Source organism: Solanum lycopersicum, chromosome 1, assembly GCF_036512215.1.
Source record: "Solanum lycopersicum chromosome 1, SLM_r2.1".
NCBI classification, from domain to species: Eukaryota; Viridiplantae; Streptophyta; class Magnoliopsida; order Solanales; family Solanaceae; genus Solanum; species Solanum lycopersicum.
Window position 1 is genome coordinate 10,549,881 of NC_090800.1, and position 13,447 is coordinate 10,563,327.

The following is a 13,447-nucleotide window of genomic DNA, read 5'->3' on the forward strand; positions in this document are numbered from 1 at the left end:
GGACTCAAGCCCCAATACCATACTCATTTGGGAATCATGTTCGTTAGATTGAGTATATTAACATCTTTCAAGATTCATTATCTTTATTTCTCTTGTGTCGGTACGTGACACTCCGCTCCCTCATATTCATTATTCCCCTTGTGTCGGTACGTGACACTCCGATCCCTCATATTCATTATTCCTCTTATGTCGGTACGTGACACTCCGATCCCCTAAATCAACGTGTTGGTTCGTGACACCCGATCCCCTAAATCTACGTGTCGGTTTGTGACACCCGATCCCCTAATTCTACGTGTCGGTTCGTGACACCCGATCCTCTAATTCTACGTGTCGGTTCGTGACACCCGATCCTCTAAATCTACGTGTCGGTTCGTGACACCCGATCCCCTAATTCTACGTGTCGGTTCGTGATACCCGATCCCCTAATTCTACGTGTCGGTTCGTGACACCCTATCCCCTAATTCTACGTGTTGGTTCGTGACACCCGATCCCCTACATGTGTCGGTACGTGACACTCCGATCCACTAATATCATTCTGTAAATCATCAAGCCTTCTCTATACCAAGGCATCTTCAATCCCATTACTTTAATTCATCAAGCCTTCTTCTATACCAAGGCATCATCAATCCCATTACTTTAATTCATCAAGCCTTCTTCTATACCAAGGCATCATCATTAATAATGTATATTAAAGTTTCTTTTCAAGATTTGGGATTCAATATTTTCATCATGCTTATCTTATCACAATCACATAATCATATTCATGCAAACATACAATTAAGCATATAGTAGGGTTTACAATACTACCAATACATATCATTCTCTATTAAGAGTTTACTATGAAAGCATGAAAACCATAACCTACCTCCACCGAAGATTAGAAATCAAGCGAGCAAGTTCCCAAAGCTTTGTTCTTCTTCTCGTTTCTCCTCTTTCTCGTTCGTTTCTCTTTCTTTTTCTGTCTCTCTTTGTTCTTTCTATTTTTCTTATTCAACCCTCTTTCTTTTACCCTAATTAGTATATAATTAAGAATAAAAGGTGGCAATAATACTCCACTAATTAACTTAGGGTTACCTCTTTTAACCCCCAAGAATTTGAGTTATTAATAAAAACTCACGAAATCTATAATTAAGGAAAGAATAGTCCAAAAACGTCCCATAAAACTTCACCAGAAATCCGACTCTGCCTGGGATTTGCGCAACCTGTGATAGGCCGTCGTGTCTGCGACGGTCCGTCCTGCATGTCGTCGCAGAGTTCAGAGACCCAAATTTCCATCAAGGGTCTGTGACAGTCCGTCACACCTGTGACGGTCCGTCCTTCCATTTCATCACAAAGTTCAGAGAGTTGATTTTCCGTACCCAATTTCAGATTTTCTAAGTGTTTTGAAACGTTGGATCACGACGGTCCGTCACATCTGTGACGGTCCGTCCTGCCATTCCGTCACAAAGTTTAGAGAGTTGATTTTCCGTACCCAATTTCAGATTTTCTAAGTGTTTTGGGACGAGAAACCCTCGACGGTCCGTCGTGCCCATGACGTTCCGTCGTGGGGTCCGTCGCTTCTGCCAGTTTTTCCGGAATTGAAGTCTGTTGCTCAAAACGACTAAACGGGTCGTTACATTAGATACCAATTTACCCATCGTTCATCCCCGAACGATCAAAAGAAGGAAAACAAGGGCGAAAAAGGAGTACCTGAATCTCTAAACAGATGTGGGTATTTTTCTCGCGTATCCGCCTCCTTCTCCCAAGTGGCTTCTTCAACCGGTCGATTCTTCCATTGCACCTTGATGGATGCAATCTCTCTTGACCTCAACTTGCGAACTTCTCTATCTAAAATAGCAACAGGCTCCTCCTCATAAGACAAGTTCTCATCAAGCAAAACTGAATCCCAACGGATAATGTAATTTCCATCCCCAAGATATCTTTTCAACATCGACACATGGAATACCGGATGTACTCCGGACAGCCCTGGGGGCAAGGCTAACTCATAAGCCACCTCCCCTACTCGCTTGAGTACTTCAAATGGTCCAATGTACCTTGGGCTTAGTTTACCCCTTTTTCCAAACCGCATCACCCCTTTCATTGGTGAAACTTTCAACAAGACTTGTTCCCTCCATGAACTCTAAGTCTCTAACCTTTCGATCTGCATATTCTTTTTTTCTACTTTGCGCCGCTAGAAGCTTTTCTTGAATAGACTTCACTTTCTCTATCGAATCCCTCAAAAGGTCAGTACCCCAAGGCCTAACCTCAAATGCATCAAACCAACCAATGGGAGACCTACATCTCCCACCATACAATGCTTCAAATGGGGCCATATCAATACTTGAGTGATAGCTATTATTGTATGAAAACTCCGCTAAGGGTAAGAAGCTATCCCAATGGCCACCAAATTCTATCACACACGCACGAAGCATATCCTCCAGCACTTGAATCGTCCTTTCAGACTGACCATCGGTCTGAGGATGGAATGCAGTACTAAGGTCCAACCTAGTACCCAATTCCGCATGCAATGTTTTCCAAAACTTAGAAGTAAACTGCGTACCTCTATCTGATATGATGGATAGTGGAACCCCATGCAATCGCACCACTTCCGAGATGTAAAGTTTGGCTAACTTTTCTGCATTGTAAGTCACCTTGACCGGAATGAAATGAGCAGATTTAGTTAACCTATCAACAATCACCCAAATGGAGTAATACTTACCCATTGTCTTCGGAAGACCAACCACAAAATCCATTGCAATTCTTTCCCACTTCCATTCCGGAATGGGAATTCTCTGAAGTGTTCCTCCGGGCCTTTGGTGTTCATACTTTACTTGTTGACAGTTTGGACATTTGGCAATAAAATCCACAATGTCCCGCTTCATTCTACTCCACTAAGAGTGTTGTTTTAGGTCACGATACATCTTGGTTGCACCCGGATGTATAGAATACCTTGAACTATGAGCCTCTGTCAGAATTGTGTTGATCAAATCATCGACGCAGGGTACACATACCCTTCCCTTGATTCTCAAAACACCTTCCTCATCGATTTGTGCGCTTAGCCTCTCCTCACAATACTTTATCTTGAATTCTTCTTAGTTTTTCATCATCAAAATGTTTTCCCTTAATTTTGTCAAGAAAAGAAAATCTTGACTCCATACAAGCCAACAATCCTCCCTTCTCATTTACTTCTAATCTCATCAAGTCGTTAGCTAGAGTCTGAACCTCTCTAGCTAATGGGCGTCTAGAGGCTTGCAAGTGAGCTAGACTTCCCATGCTTCCCGCTTTTCTACTTAAAGCATCCGCCACAACATTCGCCTTTCTCGGATGATACAAGATAGTGATATCGTAGTCCTTTAGTAGCTCCATCCATCTCCTCTGTCTCAAGTTCAAATCTTTCTGAGTAAAGACATACTGAAGGCTACGATGATCCGTGTAGACCTCACACTTAACCCCATATAAATAGTGTCTCCATTGCTTTAATGCAAACACTACCGCAGCCAATTCCAAATCGTGGGTTGGATAGTTACGTTTGTGCACTTTTAATTGCCTCGAAGCATAAGAAATCACACTCTTCTCTTGCATTAGTACTGCACCCAAACCCGAATAGGATGCATCACAATACACAATGAAGTTCTTACCCTCTACTGGCAAGGTAAGGATAGGTGCGGTAGTCAACAAAGTTTTGAGCTTCTGAAAGCTTTCCTCACATTCGTCCGACCATACAAATGGAACATTCTGCTTAGTCAAGTTCGTCAATTGGGAAGCAATAGAAGAGAATCCCTTGACAAATCGGCGGTAGTAGCTAGCTAACCCAAAAAAGCTCCTTATTTCTGACACATTAATAGGTCTTACCCAATTCTTCACTGTCTCAATCTTAGAAGGATCCACCATCACTCCATTCTTAGAAACCACGTGCCCCAAGAAGGACACTGCATCTAGCCAAAACTTACACTTAGAGAACTTGGCATAAAGCTTTTTCTCCCTCAACATTTCCAATACCATTCTCAAATGCTCTTCACGTTCCTTCTTGCTCTTTGAGTATACTAGTATATCATCAATAAACACGATCACGAAGAGGTCCAAATATGGTTTAAAAATCCCGTTCATCAAGCTCATGAACGCAGCAGGGGCATTCGTTAGACCAAAAGACATCACTACAAATTCGTAATGCCCACACCTCGTTCGAAAAGCAGTCTTTGGCACATCCGTTGCCCGTATTTTCAATTGATGATAACCGGATCGCAAATCAATCTTAGAGAAGACACAAGCACCTTGTAACTGATCGAAAAAGTCATCAATGCGGGGAAGAGGGTACTTGTTCTTAATAGTTACTTTATTCAGTTGTCTGTAGTCTATGCACATCCGAAAACTCCCATCCTTCTTCTATACAAACAAAACCGGAGCACCTCAAGGAGATGCACTTGGTCTAATGAAGCCTTTGTTCAATAACTCTTGAAGTTGTGCTTTTAACTCTCTTAACTCCGTGGGAGCCATTCTATAAGGGGGTTTAGAAATGGGGCGAGTACCGGGTTCAAGATCAATACAGAAGTCAATATCCCTATCCGGTGGCATACCAGGAAGATCTTCAGGGAACACATCTAAAAACTCACGAACCACCGAAACCGACTCAATCGAAGGTACCTGGGTAGTGTCATCCTTGAGATGTGCCAAGAAAGCTAAACACCCTTTACTAATCATTTTCTTAGCACGAAGAAAGGAGACGATGCGGACCGGATTGGAAGTGTAGTCACCCTCCCACACTAACGGGTCTGTCCCAGGCTTGGCTAACGTCACCGTTTTAGCATTACAATCCAAGATTGCAAATTGCGGAGAAAGCCAAGTCATACCCAGAATTACATCAAAATCATCCATTTCTCAGATAACCAAATCTACATAAGTGTTGCTCCCCACAAAGTTCACCAAACAAGACATATACACCTTTTCAACTACCACAGACTCACCCACCGGAGTAGAAACACGAATAGGCATATCAAGTAATTCACAATGTAAATTTAGACCATTAGCAAATGAGGAAGATACATAAGAAAATGTGGATCCAGGATCAAACAATACAGAAGCCATGTAATCACAAACCAGAAGATTACCTGTGATGACAGCATCAGATGCCTCCGCTTCAGACCGCCCAGGGAAAGCGTAACAATGGGCCCTATCGTTTGTCTGTCCGTTGACCCTACCATGTTGTGATGTAGTGGCTCCAGTTTGCCCATCACCTCGGCCGTTTTGGTGACCACCATTACCTCGACCACCACGGCCTCCAGAATGACGGCCTCTACCATGAACACCTCTACCTCTAGCCATTGGGGGTCTATAACTCTGTTTTGGACAATTTCTCCTAATATGTCCAGTCTCCCCACATCCATAACATTCTCTGGAGTCACTAATAGGCCCCTCGGAGAAGTGTTGACCGGTCTGAGGTGGACCCCCAACTACAGTCTGTACTGAAGACTGAATGGGTCGAACTGAGTAACCTCCGGAACCTTGTCCTCTAGAGTAAGAACCCTTAAACTCACCTCCCTTTCGAAACCTCTTTGATGTCGATGTCGTGGTGAAGTCGTCTGGCTTCAGTCCTTCCACTTCTATCACAAAGTGTACCACTTCTTGGAAGGATTTAGCCGTTGCCGCTACCTGTAAGGCCGAAATCCGCAATTCTGACCTCAACCCCTTCACAAAGCGGCGAATCCTCTCTTGAGAACTGAAACAGAGTTGAGTGGCATATCTGGATAGTGCACGGAACTTAGCCTCATAAGCATTAACCGACATCCTACCTTGCTCTAGGCTCAAGAACTCATCCCTTTTCCTATCCCTCAAGGTTCGAGGGATATACTTCTCCATAAACAAGCTAGAGAATGAGGCCCAAGTCATAGGTGGTGCCTCTATTGGTTGACACTCAATATGTGACCGCCACCACATTTTGGCGTTCCCTTGAAACTGATAACTCACGAACTCAACACCAAACCGTTCGACTATACCCATCTTGTGTAGTAGCTCATGACAGTCAACCAGAAAATCGTAAGCATCCTCAGATTCCGCACCCTTGAAGACGTGAGGTTTCAATTTCAAGAACTTACTGAAAAGTTCATGCTGATCACTTGTCATTATAGGCCCAGTAGTCAGACGTGGAAACGTGCCTATTTCCAATGGAACATCCATGTGGGGAGCCATAGTAGCCGCATGTTGTACCTCCGGAGCCTGAGGTGCTGGTGCAGCGAACACTGGGGGTTTCTGGCCCTGATCAGATAACCCGCTAATATAAGCCAAAACCTGATTGGTCATCTCTGGAGTAGGTTGGGGTGGTAATTCCTCAGTTTGCACTTGTTCAGTTTCTCCATCCTCCCCTTCTCTCATTACTTCCTCAGTCGGTGGAGGAGTCACTGCCCTAGTATCAGATGGGCTAGGTGCTCGTCCTCTTTCCCTAGAGGACGTCCTCCCACGACCTCTACCACGGCCTCTTGCCGTTGTTCTTCCTCGAGCCACAGCCCCAGTGGCTGGCTCAATAGTTTCTTGTCTGGCCGGTGTTGTTGTTGGCGTAGTCGTTGCTCTAGTTCTAACCATCTACGAAAGAGAGTGAAAATGGTCAGATACCAATTTGTATCGCCTAGATACCAATTGGACTCAAGTAGTAGCACGAAAGAAGGAATGAAAGAGTGAAATTTTCTTAAAGTCTTATAGCCTCTCAAGGAAAATTAAAGGCGTCCCCCTACCGTTCCTTAAGACCCTACTAGACCTATTCTTGTGTGATGAGACCAACGAACCTAATGCTCTGATACCAAGTTTGTCACGACCCAAATCCGGGCCGCGACTGGCACCTACACTTACCCTTCTATGTGAGCGAACCAACCAATCTAACCTTAACATTTCAATGTAATAACAACGGAAAGTAATGCGGAAGACTTAAGCTCATAAGTAAAATCAATAATCAACTTCTATAACTCAAAAAAAACTTATCATTATCCCCAGAATCTGGAAGTCATCACCACAAGAACATCTACAATCAAATGACTAAACTAAGAGTATTCTAAGAAGCTAAAATACATAAGAAGCTAGTCCATGTCAGAAGTTCAAGGCATCAAGACATGAAGGAGAAGATCCAGTCCAAGCTAGAAGCGTTAGCTCACCCTGAAGATCCGGTGTGACGAAGACTTGCTTGAGTTACTGTTGAGTCGAAGATGACGGCACGTTTGCTGCACTCCACAAATAATCAAGAAGAAAACATAAAAGTAGGGGTCAGTACAAAACATGGGTACTGAGTAGATATCATCGGCCAACTCAAAATAGGGAACAATATATATCAAGTATTATCGTAAATGAACTATAAAACTCAACATGTAACAACAACAAGTACTATAATCATCAATAAGTACCATCAAGTTCATCCAAGAGGACTCAAGCCCCAATACCATACTCATTTGGGAATCATGTTCGTTACATTGAGTATATTAACATCTTTCAAGATTCATTATCTTTATTTCTCCTGTGTCGGTACGTGACACTCCGCTCCCTCATATTCATTATTCCCCTTGTGTCGGTACGTGACACTCCGATCCCTCATATTCATTATTCCTCTTGTGTCGGTACGTGACACTCCGATCCCCTAAATCTACGTGTTGGTTCGTGACACCCGATCCCCTAAATCTACGTGTCGGTTCGTGACACCCGATCCCCTAATTCTACGTGTCGGTTCGTGACACCCGATACCCTAATTCTACATGTCGGTTCGTGACACCCGATCTCCTAAATCTACGTGTCGGTTCGTGACACCCGATCCCCTAATTCTACGTGTCGGTTCGTGACACCCGATCCCCTAATTCTACGTGTCGGTTCGTGACACCTGATCCCCTAATTCTACGTGTCGGTTCGTGACACCCGATCCCCTACATGTGTCGGTACGTGACACTCCGATCCACTAATATCATTCTGTAAATCATCAAGCCTTCTCTATACTAAAGCATCCTCAATCCCATTACTTTAATTCATCAAGCCTTCTTCTATACCAAGGCATCATCAATCCCATTACTTTAATTCATCAAGCCTTCTTCTATACCAAGGCATCATCATTAATAATGTATATTAAAGTTTCTTTTCAAAATTTGGGATTCAATATTTTCATCATGCTTATCTTATCACAATCACATAATCATATTCATGCAAACAAACAATTAAGCATATAGTAGGGTTTACAATACTACCAATACATATCATTCTCTATTAAGAGTTACTATGAAAGCATGAAAACCATAACCTACCTCCACCGAAGATTAGAAATAAAGCGAGCAAGTTCCCAAAGCTTTGTTCTTCTTCTCGTTTCTCCTCTTTCTCGTTCGTTTCTCTTTCTTTTTCTGTCTCTCTTTGTTCTTTCTATTTTTCTTATTCAACCCTCTTTCTTTTACCCTAATTAGTATATAATTAAGAATAAAAGGTGGCAATAATACTCCACTAATTAACTTAGGGTTACCTCTTTTAACCCCCAAGAATTTGAGTTATTAATAAAAACTCACGAAATCTATAATTAAGGAAAGAATAGTCCAAAAACGTCCCATAAAACTTCACCAGAAATCCGACTCTGCCTGGGATTTGCGCAACCTGTGACAGGCCGTCGTGCCTGCGACGGTCCGTCCTGCATGTCGTCGTAGAGTTCAGAGACCCAAATTTCCATCAAGGGTCTGTGACAGTCCGTCACACCTGTGACGGTCCGTCCTGCCATTTCGTCACAAAGTTCAGAGAGTTGATTTTCCGTACCCAATTTCAGATTTTCTAAGTGTTTTGAAACGTTGGATCACGACGGTCCATCCTGCCATTCCGTCACAAAGTTTAGAGAGTTGATTTTCCGTACCCAATTTCAGATTTTCTAAGTGTTTTGGGACAAGAAACCCTCGACGGTTCGTCGTGCCCATGACGTTCCGTCGTGGGGTCCGTCGCTTCTGCCAGTTTTTCCGGAATTGAAGTCTGTTGCTCAAAACGACTAAACGGGTCGTTACATTCATAAATCTCTCTTTATTTCTTTTTAAATATTTTTTTACTTATGATGTTTTAAGAAATATGAATTTTCACTAATGTTTTGTTTGATCCACATTTATGATGGTTTTTACAAAATCAAAATTATCTACGAGATACAAAATATATTCAAAAATGTATTTCTTGAGTTAATACTATAGTTGAGTTAATTCTAACTATGTTAATTAAGTCTAATGCAAAGATATAACAACAATACGTTTCAAAAGTGAATACATATCCATTCCAATAAACAAACAAGAGGTTTCTGTAAAAGTGAAGTAATGGTTTTTAATGCCATTAATCTTGACATTCCGTTTCTTAAAATGAAAAAGAAAAATTAACTCTTTTATTTAAAACTCCTCTTGAAATATCTATATAAGAATGACATTTGTAAGCATAAAAAATACAACGGCAACCACAAAGAAAAACAAAAAAGAATTCCCCTCCTTTCATCATATTCTTTGGATATTTTTGGGCATTTGGTTTTGGGAAACCTCCAAACTCTTAGCCACGAGTGCACGTGTTTGAGAGCAATTGTGGAACCTTTGGGAGCAACCGGCTATAACGAGTTGCATAAGAGTCAAGCCGAAATCACTTTCGAACTACCAGTATTTGTGATAAGTTCTTTACTACTTTATAATTCCAATCTAATATCAATATTGTAGTATTTTTCCTCACAATTTGAAAATGATTTGACTAACATATAATATTGATAAATAGCTATTTCTTTAAACGAAACTTTTAATGATTTGTCAAAACATGAGCCTTTGGATGGAAATAATTTTAAACAATGGTCACAAAAACTTTAAGTATTCTTTGAACAATTAGAAGTTGATTATGTTTTATTTAAAGAACCTTCTATGAATGGTTCTAATATTAATACTGATCCTAGCAATGCTATAACTGTTGACGATGTTGTTAAAAAGAAGTTTGAAAAGGATAACAAAATTCTTAGAGGAAATTTGCTAAATCATATGGCTAACCCTTTGTTTGATTTATTTTTAAACTATAAATATGCCAAAGAAATATGGGATAGTTTGGAAAAGAAATATGATGTTGATGATGCAGGAAAGAAAAAATATGTTGTCTGTCAGTGGATTAAATTCCAAATGGTTGATAATAAGCCAATAATGGAACAAGTTCCCGAATATGAGAACTTGACTGGTGATGTTGTCAACGAGGACATGAAGATATGTGAGATATTTCAGGCTAATGTTCTTCTTGAAAAATTTGCACCATCTTGTAGTGATTATAGAAATCAATTAAAACATAAGAAAAAGAATTTAACCCTTCGAGAACTTATCAGTCACATGAGGACTGAAGAGGCGAACCGTCTCAAAGATAAGATGGAAGAACTTTCTATTAATTCTTCTAAATCTAATCTTGTTGAATCTTATGTTACTGTTGTGAAAGACAGGTTAAAAGGCAAACAGAAGGAAGTCTCGAAAAAGGAACTTATGAAGAAGAAAAATCAATTAAACAAGCTGGAGAGTCAAATTCAAAAATTTGAGGGATCTTGTTTTGTTTGTGGAAAAATTGGTCACAGAGATGCAAGGTGCTATCAAAGAAAAGGGAAAGACTGTAACGACCCGCTAGGTCGTTTTGAGAACTAGGACTAGTTCAACTCCTTTTGGAAAATTTAAAGGGGTATTTTAAAACTATTTGAAGACTAAGAGTATTTAGTTGATAAAATTTTTAGTGAAGAGTTTTAAAAAGTAATATAGATAATAGATTAGTGGGGTTTCATGGTTAATAAACTCTTGTTTAGAAAATAAAAAGGGGTGGAGGCAGAAACTTACCGTAAGTGACGAACGAGAGGAGAAACAATAACTTCTACTAACGAAAACAAGAAACTTCTCATCCCTTTTCAATTCTACCAAGGTATGTTGTTAGAGTAATTTGGTTTGTTGTTATTATTATATTATTACATGGATAGTTAATATCAAAGTGGGAAGAACAATGGTATCAATTATAAATAAAAGAAAAAAATGGCAGATCCTTCTAAAAATTTCCTCGTTGTTTAGTATCAACCCATGATGTATTTAGTTCCATTAATGACCGGCTTTCTGATGGTGTACATTGATTTAAGGGTTTATTTTTATCTTATTTTATCATTTTATTTCTTGTTATTATTATTCTAATTGATGGAAAAAAATAAAAAAAATAAAAAATAAAGGGATTTGGAATTGAAAAGTTTAGATGGCAGCACGTATGGAGTTTTGAGTCATTATATTGGCAGGAGACAAAAGTGACTGTCAATCATGAGCCAATCATTTGCAATCCTTCCAATCATTGACAATCATTGGAAATCATGTGTCAATAATTGGCCTTGGCATAATATTCTTTAACATTGGCATGTTAAAAAATAAATGACCTCATGATGGTCATGTTGCACTGCTTCTGTTTGTCTGCAGTCATTATTTTGTGACCTGCTTAAGCTAAATATCAAATTTAGATTTAAATTTAATATATTGAGATTGGGAATTAATTATTAGATGTTATTTTATATGATCTAACATTGAATTTTAGTCCATTTGAAGAGGTTAAAGTTAAGTTCTTCGCTTGAAATTTAGCAAGTATGAAAAATTTGGCATACCTATATATATCAAGATTTGGCGTTTGGTTTAAAATATGAGTGAGTTTTAGCGTCTATGATAGACATATATTAATTTGAATGTCTACAAAAATTGCTTACTTACGAATATTACAAAATTGATAGATTGGGAACGTTCGGAAACCTTGCAAAAAGGAAAGGAAAAATCTTAAACGATTCGTGGCACAAGTTCGGCATCTAAGATATGTTGACACTTTTTAGACTTGTTGAAGGACGTTTTCCTAATTAAAGACTAAAAATGAAAATAGATTAAGGGGTAAGGGTAAAAGATGGGGGTCTTGTATCAATGGTGTAACGGGCATTAGTACGAGTACTGGTGTTATTAAACGGAAAGTTACTACTATAGAATGTGGATTGTAATTTGAGAATTTGCCAAAGCATATGGGCATGGGATGATATATTATTGACTTGAAATTTTTGTTTGATTGTGTTTTATTATTTTTTTTACACCCGTATAGTTTTGATAATGGAGGTGGTTGTATATTATGTCGATATTGATTGAGTGAGATGCATAATCATCCCCTTATTTTGAAATAATATTCTATACATGTATTGACATGAGATTGAGTATAAGATGGGCACGTGGAGATCGTCCGTGCTGGGGATGGTAAGATGTTAAGATTTTAATTTGGGCACGTGTAGACCGTCCGTAAGGAAATTGTTGGATATTATGATGGTGCGTTGAGATCGTCCGCACAGACACGTGGAGATCGTCCGTGTTGGTATATGGACCTCTCGAGTACCCCATGGGTCATGAACTCTCGATGTATTTCCGAGGAGTATCATGTATATACGGTTGAGTGAGTACTGGTTATTCTGAGATATATCATTATATGGTATCATATTGCATTGCATTTCATCCCATCATTCATTCTTGATGATTATATGTTTCGTTTAGTGTTTGGAAAATACATAATGTTGATTTCCTTTATTGATGAAACTTATATTGTAAGTGTAATACATATATATATATATATACATGTATAATCTAAGAATTTATTTTCTTATATAACTCCCGTCACTACTTCTTCATTGTCAGTTTATGATACATACTGGGTACATGTGGTTTCGTACTCATACTACACTTGTTGCACTCTTTGTGGTGCAGATTTGATTCCGAGTAGGAGCACATCTCGTAGAGCAAATTGAGTCCGAGCTTGGAGTTCTTGGAATTGTGGTGAGCTGCTTGGCTGTTCCGTGGCCCACACCTCCCTCTATCTTTTATTCATTCTGTTATTAGTGTTCAGAAAGTATATTCCTTATGTAAGATTTGTCATCTAGTTTCAGGCTTGCATCGAATTTTAGAAGCTCTTGTACTTAAGACACCAATTCTTGAGGTGATATGTTTTAGCTTCCGCATTTCGTACTTTTAAAAAACTCAATGTTGGAGATTCATGCTAAGTGTTAGTCTTTTACTCATTTGTTGGTTTAGTTGGGTTAGCTTACCTATTGGTTGGGAACATAGGTTCCATCACGACTTGCAAATTTGGGTCGTGACAAATTTTGTATCACAACCCTAGGTTCATCGGTCGCAATAGTGCAAGAGAAATGTCTAGTAGAGTCTTGCGGATCGGTATGAAGACGTCCATACCTATCTTCGAGAGGGTATAGGACATTTAGGAAATATTTTGTTCTGTTATTCACTATCGTGCACACTTGACATTGTAGAAATTCTAATCTTGATATCTCATTCTCTCTCAGATGGAAAGGAATCGTACATCATCAAGTGGTGGTCAGGATCCTATTCCTGCGCCTGCTTCTGGGAACACTATCCGAGGTAGAGGTAGGGGATGAGCTCGAGGTCGGGGTAAGGGCCGTGTTGCAACACCTATGGATTGTCAA

At 39.7% G+C, this 13,447-nt stretch overlaps 1 protein-coding gene across 1 annotated transcript; it reads left to right on the plus strand.

Moving 5' to 3' along the window:
* Positions 1–9,851: 9,851 nt before the first annotated feature.
* On the plus strand, positions 9,852–13,399 carry LOC138340764 (uncharacterized). Its single transcript, XM_069292901.1, has 3 exons — positions 9,852–10,587; positions 12,730–12,782; positions 13,307–13,399. Exons 1-3 carry the CDS (start codon positions 9,852–9,854, stop codon positions 13,397–13,399), a joined length of 882 nt encoding a protein of 293 aa, XP_069149002.1.
* The last annotated feature ends 48 nt before the right edge of the window (positions 13,400–13,447 follow it).

Bases quoted from the DNA above. Each gene is read 5' to 3' on its own strand.
- LOC138340764 (XM_069292901.1), top strand. From the start codon at position 9,852: ATGAATGGTTCTAATATTAATACTGATCCTAGCAATGCTATAACTGTT. The intron at 10,588-12,729 runs GTCGTTTTGAGA...GATTCCGAGTAG, and splicing joins AGACTGTAACGACCCGCTAG to GAGCACATCTCGTAGAGCAA. The intron at 12,783-13,306 runs GTGAGCTGCTTG...ATTCTCTCTCAG, and splicing joins TTGGAGTTCTTGGAATTGTG to ATGGAAAGGAATCGTACATC.